Source organism: Amblyomma americanum, chromosome 6, assembly GCF_052857255.1.
Source record: "Amblyomma americanum isolate KBUSLIRL-KWMA chromosome 6, ASM5285725v1, whole genome shotgun sequence".
NCBI classification, from domain to species: Eukaryota; Metazoa; Arthropoda; class Arachnida; order Ixodida; family Ixodidae; genus Amblyomma; species Amblyomma americanum.
Genome location: NC_135502.1, coordinates 76,105,253 through 76,121,712, shown reverse-complemented (window position 1 = coordinate 76,121,712; position 16,460 = coordinate 76,105,253). Strand labels below are relative to the sequence as shown.

At 45.1% G+C, this 16,460-nt stretch overlaps 1 protein-coding gene across 15 annotated transcripts in view; it reads right to left on the bottom strand.

The window, feature by feature from the left end:
- LOC144093727 (uncharacterized) overlaps positions 1–16,460 on the bottom strand; it is a 109,844-nt gene that overhangs the window by 31,432 nt on the left and 61,952 nt on the right. For 10 of the 15 annotated variants that reach the window (XM_077627405.1, XM_077627394.1, XM_077627400.1 and 7 more), the window contains 8 exons: positions 16,137–16,249; positions 10,533–10,592; positions 10,202–10,286; positions 9,609–9,709; positions 9,271–9,367; positions 9,101–9,196; positions 7,134–7,258; positions 2,318–2,493 (listed from right to left, as the gene is read on the bottom strand). In XM_077627405.1, coding sequence (XP_077483531.1) covers positions 2,318–2,493; positions 7,134–7,258; positions 9,101–9,196; positions 9,271–9,367; positions 9,609–9,709; positions 10,202–10,286; positions 10,533–10,592; positions 16,137–16,249 — 853 coding nt within the window. Of the gene's footprint in view, positions 1–2,317; positions 2,494–7,133; positions 7,259–9,094; positions 9,197–9,270; positions 9,368–9,608; positions 9,710–10,201; positions 10,287–10,532; positions 10,593–16,136; positions 16,250–16,460 lie in introns of all 15 variants that reach the window. The other 5 variants (XM_077627393.1, XM_077627399.1, XM_077627391.1 and 2 more) reach the window with 1 other exon arrangement.

Sequence of the window (16,460 nt, the reverse complement as noted above, 5' to 3'; positions counted from 1 at the left end):
GGAGTGCAGCATCTTGGCACGCTGCCAAGGACTGCATCGAGGACACCAATGAGGGTACAAAGGAAGAGCTATGAAAAGGCAACTCTTTAAAATAAGGTGACCTTAGGAACAGAGGCATGTGGCAATTGGGCGGCCTCACGTGCCTATGGTGTTCCCGAAACTTAAGCGCATGAATGGTGGGTGCTGCTGGCCCTTGATTAGTAGTTTTGTGAAAAGGAGTAGATTTTCAGTCTGGAAGCAAATAGGCACCTGCCAGAAAGGTGATCGGGGCGGTGACATGGTTAGCTTCATCATGAAATTATTAGTAGTTGCAATAAGGGTTGGCAGTTCCAAGTGATAAGATTCATTTCTTCTCCGAAGCATGAAATTAGGAGCAATCTAAATCCTTTCACCTTTTTCTGAACTTGAAAAATGGATGCACGTTACAATCAAAGGTGCATTAGAATCCAGTAAATACTGTACCGCGCTATTCACGTTTGTCAAAAACTAATCTTGCAGTTAGGAGATTGCTGTAAAGACCACCATGCCTGGAGTGAACCAATCGGTCTGCAGTCCTGACAACCTTATCACAAAAAGAGCATAAGTTTTCACCGCCACACCCACTTTCCGTTTCACCACGCGATGCCAACAGCCAGTTGCTCTATTGTAATGAACAAATCACACTCCCTTGTTAATAGGCAAGGCCACAAGTAAAGGTGCCCACACAAATTTCCGGAACATGGAAGTCATGCAAAAGCAAAATTTTCTTGCTGCATAGAGGACCAGCCTGGCATTCTCAGACACACTGAGCAGGTCGCACAGGTAAAGTCGGTGCGCAGCCTTAAGTTGGTGGATTATGCCTAGACTGCTATGAAATGGTGCTTTTTTACTTCTCCATTCTTACAAGATCGTTAGGCACCTATTCTGCAAGTTCCAAGCACTATTTTTATCAACTAAATATACTTCCTGCAATAAATAGTGACACCTCCAGGCTTTCTACTGTTGCAGTGATATAGAAAAGCACTGTGCCTTTGCACCCACGATGTCATCGGAAAAAAAAAATTACAGCGCAAATAGAGTAGATCAGCACCCTCTGTGGTATGTTTATATTAAATGCAGACAAGCTGGACCAGTTAACAACCGATAAGGGGTTACCACAGCAGCAGCGCGACACCCTGACAGAGTGCATGCCAGAGCAGTCCTGTATATGGGAACTTTTGTATATGAGAGATTTTGTCACGCTGAGAGCAGTGCACGGCCTTGCGTTATCGTGGAGAAGGCTTCATTGTCCAGATGCCCTTATGTCAGCGCGACGGCGTCACAGTGCCTCATGCATGTGTTGGAGCACGCGGATATAGAACTCCTGATTCACCGTCTGCCCTTGTGGGACAAACTCATGGTGTATGACACCTCTGGCATCGAAAAAAACTATCAGCATCATCTTTGTTTTGGTCTTCTGTAGCCGCACCTTTCTCGATACCGGAGAGCTTGTGGACCGCCATTCTGCACTCTGCCTCTTTGTTTGAGGATCGTGTTGAAAACACCATGTTTCGTCTTCAGCAATGATGCTGTCGACGAACGAAGCATTCTTCTCTGCTTCGGAGAGCATATCAGCACTCACTGATGCCCGCGTGTCCGTCCGGTCCTTTGTGAGGGAGCGCGGCACGAGTCTGGAATTCACCTTTCGTTTCCCCACGTTCTGACGCAAAATTTGGTGGCACGTTGTCTTACTAATGTCGAGAGCATCTGATAGCATGCAGACTGTAATGGTGCGGTCTTGCTGTATGATTTCCCTGATACGAGCCACGTCATTTTCATTCCGTAAGGTTTAAGGGCACCCCTGCCTCGTGTCGTCTTCCACCAACGTTCTCCCTTAAACGAGCCTCTTGTGCCACTCAAGAACTCGCGCTCATGATAATGTCCCGTTGTCGTAAGCGTCACGAAGAAGCTTATACGTGCGTGTGGCTGTCTTGCCAAGCTTCACACAGAATTTTATGTTTACACGCTGTTCGAGGTGGACGTCCACCTCTCCACAGTCACTCATAGTAGAATGCGCAGACGACTAGTGACAACATACTTTTCTACATGTAGTGCCATCTAGCGGCTGCCACAGCAATTAACATAAATAGCTCAGGTTAGCACGAAACGATGGTGCTATACATACACACCAACTTTTGTTTAGGGGAATCATTTCTAGAGGACAAAATAAAGCAGTCTCGAAACTTTATGGACAAAGGTTGCAGGTGATCTTGAAGCAAGATTCCCAACTAACACGAGGAACCTTTGCCAAATTGAAGTACAAAACCTGTGCAACACAGAAAAAAAAGAAGTTGCGCACCAGAAATGTAACCATGGCCAGGAGGTGGGCCCTCTAGAAAGCCAGAGGGCGGCATAGCTTTTGATGCTGCAAGAACTTCCATCGCACCAGGCAAGCCAGTGGGCTGTGGGGTTGGCAGGAGCACACCCGGGGCATGACCCAAAAGAGGCTGCTGGAAAGGCAGTGCCTTTGGCTTTCTGCAAACAAGACATGTTTTTTTGGTCATTAAGTAACGTAACTACCAAGTAAAATCATTCCATCAGCGAAATTCCTGATGGTTTTACAAAACAGAACCCAACTAACCTGATAAGATCTATTGCTAAAGCTTACTGAATGCTGTCATGAAGCATTGTAATCATAAGGCGCCATGAGTACCTGCAGGAATCTCCTTACCAAAGTAGTGACGCCAGCGGTCGATTACTGGAGAGGCAGGACTTAGGGCACAGCAACAAGATGGTTAGTGAAACGGACACAAGAGCAGGGTCATTCCATGGATAAGAAGTGGAAATTTCATATTTTAATTTGGCTGAAGAAACTATTAGTGAAGACAAGCCCTTCTTCAAGGCCTTCTTTAGAAGAAAAAAGATTTTTGTAGTGCAAAAGCGCTACTTCACTAGCAAAACTGAAAAACCCTAGGTATGCGTAAAGCCTCAACATTTGACCTTGGGCCTCGACCTTAACTTTGACTTCGATCTTGTATGCAGTGTTGCCTCAGGTGCTTTCGAGTGTCCTACTCAGTTTAACTACGTCAAAACTCTACCATTCCTTCTACCACGCTCCAAAATGTAAAATTGCGTTATGCGGCTATTTTTAGAAAAAAACTTACATTCAGGAACTGCTGCTTGCCATTAATTTATTAACGCATGTAGACAGCTACTGAGATGCAGAGTCGTGCCTCTGAATTCAGATAAAACCGCGAAGGACACCACTTTGGTTCCAAGCAAAAGGGCGTAACAAGAGAAAAATTTCTAGGTTTACACATTTCAAAGTTTTGGCACAGAACCTCTTTGAAGGGTTTTCTAAAAGCCTGTAATAGCATTGTTTACATTAAAAACTGCGCTGGCATTGTTATTTAAGTGCAAATATATCGATTTCTATGAATATGACCACACTGAGGAGCAAAAAATATCACATGGGCAACGGTACAGGACAAAATGAAAGTAGCCAAATGGTCAAACAATTTAATTACTTTCGCATATCAGAAATTGAATGATTGAATAAGTACTTTTAGTTGTTGGCGAGAAATGTCTTTTAAAAAGGAGCCACATTGATGTGGTGACCAGGCACCTACCCTGCTTAATATGCGCAGTGTAGTCTGCTATGGACGAGTGAAACCCGGTCCTTCGATGCCATTTGGTTAGCAGATGTATGCTAATTCACTGGTAATCAGAGGAGGCGTCGTTTTCCATCCCGAGTGTGAAAGACAGGTGCTCTTCTTGTATCCTTAGTAGTCTAATCATTCTTACGGCAAGCAAAATGACGTTTCTAAGTACCTGAACTGTTTAAAATTTGCAATGCTGATCAGGCCGTAAATGAAACTACCATATTTACACGATTGTAAGTCAACCTAACACAATTGTAAGTCGACTTATTTCCAAAATCTGAAAATCCGAAGTGGGGGGGGGGGGGGGGGGTCGACTTACAATCGAGATATCGGGCATGCTACAGCGTGGATGCATTTTTGCTGCGCGGCTCCGTCGCATCGCTCTTGGGCAGCGGCCGATGGCGGCTATCGATAAGCAGCAAACTGGCACCCCACACTACCCACATGGCTGCAGACTGGCTGCTCATAAGCGGCGGCAGCCCGATAACGCAATCGCTTTCTACAGGAACCTCAAGCGTCCAGCACGTTTTTTTTTTTACTTTCAAATGCGCGCTCGGCGCTCAAGGGAGCGTTCATAGTTGATGGAAGGGCCTCTGTTCCAATCAAGGCGTTACCCCCCCTCGGAATGGCAGCGGCGTCGGGGAGTGCTGACAGCCGACGGAAGAGCCGACGCCGTTCACGCGTAGTTTCTCTTTGGCTGTGACGCATTTGACTACTGCCGGCCGCGTTTGTCAAGTTTTAATGTAGTGCTTCCTCAGTCGTCATTTGTACTCCGTGTCCGCTAAGTGACCGGCGTTCGTTCACGGCTACATTCAAGATGGCTGTCATTCTCTACGTGGAAGATACGAATAACTGTGCGCCACGCCTCAAGTTCGGCGTTCGCAAGAGATGATACAGATGTGGCAGCTGCAGCGAAGAAAATTTTCAGCTGTTCCACGCAATGTCATGACGTGGCTGTTTGTGAACTGCGGGATTTCACTGGACAACGACGTTAGAACGACGTGCTGTGGGACCGCAGCAGCGATCACGACAGCAGCGCTAGTGAGGACAATGGCGCAAGTGTGGATGAGTAGTCCAGTGACTAACACATTTTCAGTCTGGAAGGTACCCGCGGGTACGGCCGCGCGTGGCAGCCGATAGCGGCTAGCGATAAGCGGCGGCCGCAGGATAATGCTATCGTGTTCATCTATTCAAAGTCCGCACGACACGAGATGAGCATATACAGGACATCCCATTCAATTCAATACAAAATAATTAACACTGTACTGGCTATGCACTACGGCTTGAGAAGTTGAATTGTTAGACGGATGCCTTAATCAAGCGAAATGTAAATAATAAGTGCTTATTTATCTAATACATTCAGACTGCATTTTTATAACCTGCATTTAGGAGAAAACTACAGTGAATAGCATTGCACGACCTGTGTACAGTAAGCATTCCAACGAAACACATTCTTAAAGAATGACTGCAATAGTGAAATCGCTCCACTGGGCCATCTAGTCACAAGATGTTCAACGCTGATGACAGCTACTAATGCTATGAGTGAGTCTCGAAATAAAAGCTGTGTTTTACCCAACCACAGCATACCCTGGCACCACACCAACGAGACTCCTTGGTAAAAAATGATATCTCACGAACAACAAAAAGTACTTTTCCAATTTTAATATGTTTAACTAATAAAATGGCTTGACCACTTGGCCATTTTTCTGTCACAAGCAGTTTCCCACATGGCAATTTTTTGCCCACAATGTGGCCGTTCTCACAAAAATTGAGATATCTGCAAATAAATTAAAGAATAACGCAAATGACTTTTTGAGCGGAAAACACGTTTAAGAAAAGTTCAGACTCATAATTTAGACTCCAAATTTACTTTAAGAAACAACGCATCCCTTGAAAATTTTCTTACGAGAGACTCTAATTTGAACCAAAATGGCATCATCCACGGTTTACTTTCCATCGCAAGACAGGGCATCCCAATACCTGCCTACGTGCTAAGAAACTGCGGCAAGCAAAGATTACTGAAAAATAATTTTCTAAAAGTACCCAGACTAAAGCAATTTCTTGTACTCTCGAGCATGACATTTCAAAAGACTGCCTCTACACTTCTATTTATATTTGTCTTAAGGGCGGAGCCTGGTATTGGAAAACAAAATTTCAATAATGTAGTTACAATTATGAAATCTTCAGGGATAATGTATTTTTTTTGTGCAGATTCTAAATATGTCATTAAATTTCATGTAAAACAATTTCTTGAGCACTTAAGGAATTGTCCTGCAGGTTTTTCGTGAAGAGCTGTCAAGAAAATTTTCTGCGGGAAATTTGCTGAAATGTATGCACAGATTCTCTTGACAAAGAAATTCAATAAGGGCAAAAGTATCATCCTGCCTATCATAGAATTTGAATTATAGGGTGCTGAAGCTGTCACTTAAGAAACAGGAATACAAACTTTTCTTCGCACTACCGAAGTGACAACCATAACTCAAGTTCTATGATAGGCTGGAAGACAATTTTACCCTTATTGCATTCCCTTATGTGAAGAGAACCCATAAAATACATTTCAGCAAGTTTCCTGCAGAAAATTTTCTTGAAAGCTCTTCACAAAAAACTTGCACAATTACATAAATGCTCAAGAAATTGTTTTACATGAAATTAAATGACATATTTAGAATTAGCACACAAAAACACGTTCCCTAGATTTCTTAAATGTGACTACATTAACATTTTTTTTTTTACAAGACCAGGCTCCCCCCCCCTTATATAACAGGAATTTTTTCAACCAAATCTAAAATGTCAAGAAATTGGTGCGCCTCCTTTTGCCTGGAATGACCCAGCAACAACCAGAGCTGCAATGTGAGTAGGTGCCATCCATTCCATGCTCACTCCAGACACTAGAGGTCAAAGCACTGGCTGTGAAATTTGCCCAGAAATGCAGCATTAATGAAAACAAGTAGCTAATTAGCCTATCGGTTTCGCCGGATTTCAAGCCCAAGTGATGTACCCAAATGGTGTCATGGGCCATGCTGTATTTGGCGCAGTTGCATGAGTTGCGTGGACCGGCTTCCACCAAGTCTGGGGGAGAAGACTTAGTGCAGGAGAGCAGCACAACGTAGCTTTCTGCCTTTTCATAGAGAGGAGGATAAAGGGAAATTTTGGTAGAAAGAGAAGCAAGGCGAAACTGCTAAACTATGACGATTTGAATCCACTATTATTAAGCTCTTGCAGGATACTGTCTCTGCAGCTCCTTTTTTAGATGGTGCCTCACAGCTAGCAAAGCATAGCATTTCAGATCAGAAGGCAATCGGGAACACTTTTAAAAAGAAACAAATGCCTCGTGCCAGTATGCTGGTCTCACAATATGAACTGCTCCAATGTATGTTCAGCCAGAAAAAAAAAATAACAAAATTGGAGTGTAGCATATTTAAAGGCACACTGCGCTGCATAAATCTGATTCGTGCCAAAATCTGAATACTCAACAATAATGCGTTCCACTATAACTATGTCAAGGAGCACTACCTAAAGGCAGGTGCCGGCGCTGGTGCTGGCAACAGCGCTGCCCCATAGGCTCCAAAGCATGGCCTGCTGGATGGCTGTGGTCCCTGGTCCCCTGGAAATCCAAAGGTTGGCAGCCTTGGGCTCTCCTGCATTTTTGAAAGCAGCACTTAACAAGCATTTCATGACCAACGCAAGCCACACTTTCGACGCACTGAATTTAGCATGCAGAATACATTGCTGGGAATGGCCAAGAGTATTTGCAGCACGCTTTGTAGCAGGAGAAAATTCAATTTGGAGCAGATTCCTCGTGTTTTGTAGCAGGAGCTTTATGGTGAGAATGGCAAGTTTAAAAAATGACAATGCACTGACAAATTCACTTGGGTAACAAAATAAAATGAGTGAAATTTCATACTGTTAACATTAGTGCAAAATTTTCTAAGAAAAAATTGCAGAGAATAATGAGAAACGCCCTTTTCAATTGGATTTTGTAATATCACTTAAGCATGTTGTTTTTTTAGGCTCGGAATAAAACATGCGAAATTTTACTATAATATTAGCCCCCATTTACCTGGTTAAGCTACCGTATTTACATGATTGTAAGTCGACCCCCCATCATACTTCTGAAAAAAAAAAAACTGAGGTCGTTTACACTTGACCTTTAATAATAGAACGCGATAGCACTATCCTGCGGTCTCCGCTTATAGTCAGCTGCTATCGGCTGCTGAGCACGGGAGTGCTTGTGGGCACATTTCAGAATGAAAATGTATGTCATTGGACTACTCGTCCACACTTGCACCATCATCCTCATTAGAGCTGCAGTCGTAATCGTTGCTGCAGTCCCACAGCTCGTCGCTCTAATATCGTCGTGCAGCGAAGTCCCGCAATTTGCTAACAGCCACATCACAACATCGCGTGGAACAGCTGAAAATTTTGCCTCGCTGCAGCTGCCACACCTGTATCACCCATTGCGAGCATCGAACTTGCGGCCCGGCGCACAACTGTTCGTTTCTTCAGTGTAAAGAATGGCAGCCATCTTGAATGTCGTGAACGAGCACTGGTCGCTTGCCAGACCTAGAGCATAAATGACTGACGAAGCACCACATTAAAAACTTGTGAAACGTGGACGGCAGTAGCCAAATGCGTCAGAGCCAAAGAGAAACTACGCGTGAGCGCCGTCGGCTCTTCTGTCGGCTACCGACACTCCCTGGCGCTGCTGCGCTTCCGAGTGGAGGTGCCGCCGCGATTGGAACAGCGGCCCTTCCAACAACTATCGACACTCCCTTGAGCGCGGAGTGCCCGGTTGAAAGTAAAACGAAAGAGTAGAAAGCGAATGCGCTATTGGGCCGCCGCCGCTTATCAGCATATGCAATCTGGAGCCACGTGTGGGGAGTGCGCACGTGTGCGCGTAGCATGTTAGCCTTTCTTTGCTTTGGTTTCTATTTTAAGATGAGCCCCCACTTAGGATTTTTTAATTTTGAAAAATAGGTAGACTTACAATCGTGTAAATACGGTAAATGCGATTTACGTGCGCAGCATGTTAGCCGCACAAGAGCAACTATGCCGAGCGACCACGCTAACACAACCACCAAAAAACGCATGCTTTGACAGCCAGAACAGAACAGTTAGACCTGGCGATACCGATGCCGATACGGACCAGGTTCAGCAGTCGTTAAACCGCAGCTAATTTTCTTGGGCACAGTCTTGGTGCAAATGAACCAAAAACTACTAATATGTAGCAGCATGTAGCAGGTTTAATGCAATAAAGAGTTGGCGCAACTGGCACAAGTTCACACCGCTGTGAATGTAGCATGCAGAATGTAGCAAGCTTATTGTGGCATGCAAAAAAAAAAAAAACTAGATTGATCCACGGAGGGCTGTGCTCTTGGCCTATCTTTCTCTGCGCAGCCAAGTGACAAATTGGCTGCAAATAAATGTCATAACAGCACTTTCAGAGGCACAGAGAATTAAGAGTTTCAACCTACACTTACAAAATCAAAATCAAACTTGGTGGGAAGGTCAATCACATCAAGGTCTGCCAAGGGTTGCCCACTCTCCACTTTCTTGATGTGCTCTTGCACTTTTTTCTGCATGAGGAGAAAGGAAAAAAGTCACAAGAGAAACAAAGGTGAGGGGATAGAAAACAAGAGATAAGACATACCTCAAATTGCTTGTAGGCATTGGTGTAATCCTTCAAGTAGATTTCAGCCGACCTTTTCTTTCGTGCTAATTCAGGAACAATCCTGGCATCTGCGGTACTGTGAATAGAATCAAAGCATTTTGCAAGTTTTGAAAGCCGTTAGTGCAGTGCATGTACTGCTTCCCACTACAAGAGCACAGTGAAGGGTAGGTTAGCACAAAAATGCACACTGGCAAATATATGAACCAGTGAGCCAGAATCAAATAAAGAAAATTCGAAGTCTATAAGCTCACAGATACACCACTGCTTGGTTCCATCTCTTAGACACACACAAGCATAGGGATAGTCAAATAACTTACATTAACGTATCCGCAACCTCTCGAAAAATGTTTTCGACCTGCTGCTTGGTCTGTTCAAACCGCTCAAGGCCCCATTTGTGGGCGGTTTCCAAAATGCGGACCTGATGGATACAAAAAAAAAAAGGACCAGAATATGAAACACTATGAAACGTAACAGCATGCCCACTGCATTCATAGGAAATAGGAGCCGATATTGCAATAAGTAAAGGCAGTCAAGCATTCAGTTAAGCTTTCAGTTACTGAACAGTCTGATTATGATGCCAATCTACTTTCTTGGCACAGATGAAAGAGTAAAGATGCACAGCCTCTTGTAGTGCACAAAGGTCCTTTCTGCTAGTATTTGTCATAGTACAGCAGGACACCAGAACCACCTAATTTCATTGCTTCGACTAATTGCTGCCATGGTTTCAATCTCAGAACTCCTAAAAGCATACATAGTAATCAAAAACCAAATGCAGCGCTATGTACAGCCAGTCCAACTAACATTGGTTTACATGAAGCAAAAAGAAGCTGCAGCTGTATTACAAAGTTCCAAAAAAAATACAGACCTGTGCCACAGTGTATGTGGGGTAAGAAATATGAACAGAACTTACCTCGGCTCGCTTAGCCCTGTCCAAAGCCAAGTCAGATGCTTCTTCAAGGGCCTTGCATGTTTCTTCCAACTCGTCATTTGAGCACCTGAAATGACATCATAGTCGACCATTTCAAAAAAGAAAATGTTTGAACAGCTTTAAGCAATACGACTCTCGGTATTCTGTCATGCAATCATGGTCTCCCTGCTGCCTCAAAGGGCCCTGGATGATCTCTTTCCTGTATTCCCCTTCATATCAGTATATAAACTTCCCCTGTGTAACAATGCTGTTACAGGTAGCAAGCATCACACTACACTTCAAAACAACGCCAGTGCATGATAACACAACTTACTTCAACTTTGCAAACTCTGTAATAGTCCTGTCCAGAGTATCTTTCACGTCATTCTCGTTCCTAAAAACAGAAAATAAGAAACAAAATAGAAACGTATTTCTCATTCTCGAAACACAGCAAAACGAAAAATGGCATGAGAAAACAATTTCATCCTCTACTCTGCCAACGCCTCAGATATGTAGAAAAGCATATAAATACATTGATTGTGATCAATCTATATCACTTCTCACAAACTTCTGTAGTACAGTAAAACCTCGATAATTTGATCTCAGTTAATTTGAAATCCTAGATAATTCAAAGGTATTCTGCGGTCCCGTATTTTCCAATGTAAATTTGGCTGGATAATTCGAACAGGCGGCCTGCGCCAGCCCGGTTAATTCGAAAATTTGGGGTGCTATACGGCAATGCCTGATCCATGTTTCGCCGCAAACCCGGCGAAACGACGGCCCTATGGAGCCGCAAGGCAAAGCCACATAGCAATGGCGATGATTTATAGGCGAAGCATCCCAGCCGGAGCACTCTCTGCACAAAAATCGGTCCACAGTGCACCCTGCGGACTGCCGAAACGCACGCCTGCAGAGAAGAAGACGTGCTTCACTGCAACGTGGCGGGCATACCCGTTTTTATCACGTGATCGCCCCCACTCCATCCCAAAGCGTGCTACACTTTCTCTTCGCACAGCGTCAGCGGGAGCACGTGTTCCGTACCGCGACAGCCCTTCCCATGTGCCTCCCACGCTGCAAGTACACCGCCACCAGAGCCATGCAGGTCTCGCCTGCGCCATTTCTTTGTACTGTGCGCAGCAGTTAGGGGTCGGCTGCTGTGCCGTTGTTTTTTTTGGGCTGTGCAGAAGTGCTAGCTTTGTGACCGTACCGGCGAATGAAATGGCATAGTACAAGGCTTTAACGCTGCAGCAGAAGTTCTGCTTGATCCAAGAAGCAGGCAAGCGCGCTTTTTCCAAGACAGTTGGCTAAAAGGCATGGCGCGCCCCTCTCGACGTTGTCCACAATACTAAGCAACAAGTCGAAGATACTAGAGGCCTATGCCAAGACATATTCGTTGAAGTAGTCGCGAGTGCAGGCTCCCACTTATCAAGATATGAAATCTGCTATGCTTCGCTGGCTGCAGAAAGCAGATGCAGCTCACCTTCCCATTATAGAAAGCTACTGCGGGAAAAGGCCAACGACCTAGCTCCACGACTTGGGCACGAATAATTAAAGTGTAGTGACGGATGGCTTTGCCGTTTTAAAGAATGTAATAATTTGACATTTCTGATCGTCTGTGGTGAGAGCGGCAGCACTAAAGAGAGCATTGTCGAGGATTGGAAAAAGCCCACTTTGGCACCGCTGCTTAGCGAGTACGGTGCAGGCGACGTTTACAACCTTGACGAGGCTGCACTTTTTTATATGATGATGCTAACAAAAACATTCGCAGTGAAGAACACCACAATCAAGGGTAGAAAACAGACCAAGGACAGGATTACTGTGCTGTTCGGCGCGAACATGTGCGGTAAACACAAGCTGCTGCTACTGGTTGTCGGGAAGACGGGGAAGCCTCGCTGCTTCAAAAATGCGTGGTTGCCACCGAAGGACGAACTTGTCTATAGGCACAATAAGAAAGAATGGTCGACAGGTGGAATATCTGAGGAGTATGTGCAGCAACTTGACCGCAAGTTCGCGGCCACAGGCAGGAATGTTTAATTTGTCGTCGGCAACTGCCCAACACATGGCGGCATCCCAAATCTCCAGGCCATCAGGATGGTATTTTTACCTCCGAACACCACTTCGATCTCACAGCCGGTGGACCAAGGCGTCATTAACCACACAAGGAAGATTTATAGGCACCACCTGCTCAAACGCATGCTCCTTTGCTATGACAATGACAAGGAGTACTCCCTCGACCTGCTCGGAGCCATATGCCTCATGGTGTACGCTTGGAAACAAGTGGAGCCCACATTGATCAGGCGGTGTTTTGAACACGCTGGTTTTTCCAGTGAAAGCACTGTTGATGCCGATGAAGGCTACCCATGTATGCTTGACAAAGAAGGAGCAGAGTATCGCGACCGCAGCAATGCACTCTGCGCAGAGGAGGGTGCGTCCAACGCAGTCGGCTTCGCCGAGTATCTGAACATTTGAGAGTGATAAGCAGACAAGCTACTCGGACTTGCGAGAGTGAGATTACTGCTGTTGCGAACATGCGCAATGACAGCGACGATAGCGACGACGACGCCGACGAGCCTCCCCGAGCACCTGCTCTTGGTGAAGTCATTGGATCGCTGAATGTTATCCGCAGTTTTGTTGAGTGCCACGGTGGAAGTTCTTGAATGTTTCACCTAGATGACCAACTCAAGAACATGACATTCGCAGCCGCAAACAACCAGGCGCGGGAAACAAGCATCTCAGATTACTTTCAGTAATTCAAAATATGTCGAATAAAGGTGGCGCGTTCCTGCAACGAGTTTTTTTGCCCGAGTCGTATTACTTGGCGTGTTCAGTTAATTTGAAAATACACTTAATTCGAAGATTTCTCGCGTTCCAATACTTCGAATTAACGAGGTTTTACTGTATGTCCAAAGTACATCTTCAAGCCCAGACACCTAGTGCATTTACACCAGATACTTATAAACATCCTTTCCAGCCACACCAGCTGATGAGTATTATAAAGATGCTCTCAAGTCCCCAAGTCATGGGAAATAAATATTTCAGATAACACAGTCGAGTCTAATTATACAGCATTAATTACAACAAAAGTTCACTTCGCAGTGAGCACAAACAGGCGACGCAGCAGTCACAATGCACCTTAGGGCTGAGACTCAATGAAAAGCTTAGACACAAAATTTGGTTACAAAAACATGCAACTGAAAGAAACTTTCGAGATGGATGTTCTGAAGGGTCACACACCTTACACAGCAAACGTACATAAGCATGTAAACCATGAATGATTTTTCTTTCATGGAAAGACTGTAAAAAAAGGTTGTGATAAAATAGATACAACAAAAGAATGGTAAAAAAAAAAGGCCTCAAAACATACACACAGCACCACTCACTGGGAGGTCTACCCACTCAGGCCGGAGATCTAATTACAGTAAAAGCTCATTAATTCGGACTTCCAGGCACCGTAAATTATGCCCAAATTAACTGAATGTCCGAATTATCGAGTAGACAACAAAAACAATAAATGCAAGACTTTCATCAATATACCTTTACTGCGAAAAGTAATCGAGGATGCTTGTCTGCTTTAGCGCAGAAACCCGCGCGGATACTATTTTTGTAAGTCCTTCCAGGTGCTTAGCAGCTCGCATGCTGTTTGCAGTGTCCCAACAAAATTCTTCCAACACAGCGAGGGCCTCCGCTGCTTCCTTCACAGTGCTAGGGGGCCGAGCCTGCTCCTCTTCCTCCTCACAATCTTCGCCTTGCAGCACCTCACAATTTCTTTGGTAAGAGAGCCGGCTGCAACAATGCTGCCATAAATGTCGTCATAAATGCGTGTCACTGCATCCAGCAGAACTCCTCCGAAATCCTGGCAGTCATCTCCATTATCGTCAGCGATACTTCGGCCACTGCACTATCACCAGGCTCATGCGCAACGAAGCCACTGTGTCTAAAACAGTTAGCGATGACGTGCGCGGGCGTGTTGTGCCAAGCGTGGGCAAGAATGTTGACCGCGCCCAAAAGATTTACGTTGTACTGTTTGCAGACTTCATGGCACAGGAGCATACGTTCCAGCACGCGCCTGCGGTATTTGGTCTTGACATACTGAATTATGCCTTGGTTCATCGTTTGGAGGGCCGATGTTGTGCTCGGCGGCAAAAAAACAACTTCTATGTTGTCCAGTCCGGTGACACTTATGCGCACTGCAATTGTCCAACACCATTAACACTTCGCGGTTCTTCGCGGAAAACTGTTGGTCTAACTTCTGCATCCAGCCTCGCAAAATTTCAGACGTCATCCAGGCCTTTTTATTCGCTTGGTATTCCACCGGAAGAGCAGGCATGTTCTTAAAAGCCCCGTGGCTTTTGTGCCTTTCCAATGACGACAAGCGGGAAGCGCTCTGTCCCTGTCATGTTGGAGGCTAAAAGAATGGTGACTCGTTCCTTGCTTCTTTTGCCATCGATGAACAGATCTCCTTTCATCGTCACAGTCTTGTCTGGCAAAGCCTTAAAGAAAAGTGCTGTTTCATCAGCATTAAATATATCATTTGGATCGTAGGCGGCGATGTGTTCGAGCAGCTGAGTGTTCTTCCACTTGTTGGCAACGTCTTCGTTGACAGCACCTCTTTCGCCGCGCAGTCTAAAAAACGAGGCCATGTCGCTTTCTGAAGCGTACACACCACCCTTCCGATGCTTTGAATGCATCATCAGTGCAAACCTCTTGGCTTGCGCCATGATGAGGGGTCCACTCAATGGCAGGTTTGCATTACGCGAGTTGACCATCCACCGAAGCAAAGCCGCTTCCAACTTTAGATGAGCTGCTGTTCGCAGACGCTTTCGTGACACTCAGAACTTCTCGCTTTCAAATGCCTGAAGAATGGGTTCTTCATTTTTCACATATGTGCTCAAGGTACTTCTTTTCCCGCTGTAGTTCTTCATGGCTTCTTGTAGAGAGCCCATCCTTCAGGCCCCGCAAAATTTCCACTTTGGTAGCCAAGTACTTGGCCTCGTACTTCGGCCATTTCGCCGGTGTTGCCATCAGTGGAGGATGCGGTGACACAGCCGCACAACAGAAAAGCACCAATAAAGTTCAATAAATGAGCCGTGTTCAATCCAGCGGTCCTAGGCAAAACAGCGTGCAAGGATGCAGCGCACAGACAGCAACAAAGCGACAAAATGGCCCTATCAATAACGCTGACACGTGAAAGAAGGAAAAGCGACCATCCAGCCACAAGTCGAGCTAAGTTGATTAATTGCCGTCAATGGCGAAGCTGCATTTGAGTATCACTTTTGTGCCGCGTTTGCCGTATTTTCGTTTTCGAGCCTCGGTGGCTGCCCGAAATCGTCCGAATTATCCGAGGTGGGGTGGAATCCGTCCGAATTAACAAGGGTTTCGTCCCATAGACTCCTATATATATTTGTAGGGACCAGGCGCGAAGATCAAATTATCTGATTTTCCAAATTAACGGAAGTTGAATTAACGAGCTTTCCTAAATGACAAGCTGACAAATACAATGCTGAAGCTGACCAATTGCTCAACACATTCGAGGCCAAAGAACCTGGCAAGAATAGCGACATGCCATCGATTCAGCCAAGCTCATAAATAGGAAGCCTTTGAGAGTAAAGCTAAGCATTATACTTGCATGCATGTTCCTAACCTATTCACCTTTTTACAACTAGCTGTCTGTGAAACATACTATTATCAGTAAGGCAATTAGGTGTAAACAGCACATTGCAGCATCCCAAAAGTCTTTACATCAAACTTCCTCATAACGCCATACCGTCCTTTCAACAGCCTTAGGTGCACTGCATGTTTTTCATTGCAGGTTTGGTTGCAGCCATAAACTTGGAAAATACAGTTCAATTAGGAGACAGTAAACTCCTTAGGAATTGTGTAAAATGACATGCACATATCTGGTTTTATTTTTTATGACACTGAAGAAGACAAAACAAACCTGCTTGTCTTCAGCTGCTGGACTTCCTCCTTGAGCCTCATTCGTTCCTGTTGCAGCTTTTTTATCTCTGCCTCCATCTCAACCCTTGTCTTCTTCAGGTTCTGTCTTTCAGTCTACAATGAAAGCATCACAACAAGGCGCTAAAGCAATCACGAAAAACAAACAGAAAAGGAAGAGAAACATTAGTGGCAGCAACATCCGTCCACGCGCTTGGCCAGCGCCATCACATGAGCTGGTGCAGCAATCACCATGGTACGAAACCGCAACACAAAAGCATAGTTTTCAACAAAACTTGTTCGTGCACGGTGCCCTCCACAACGCGAA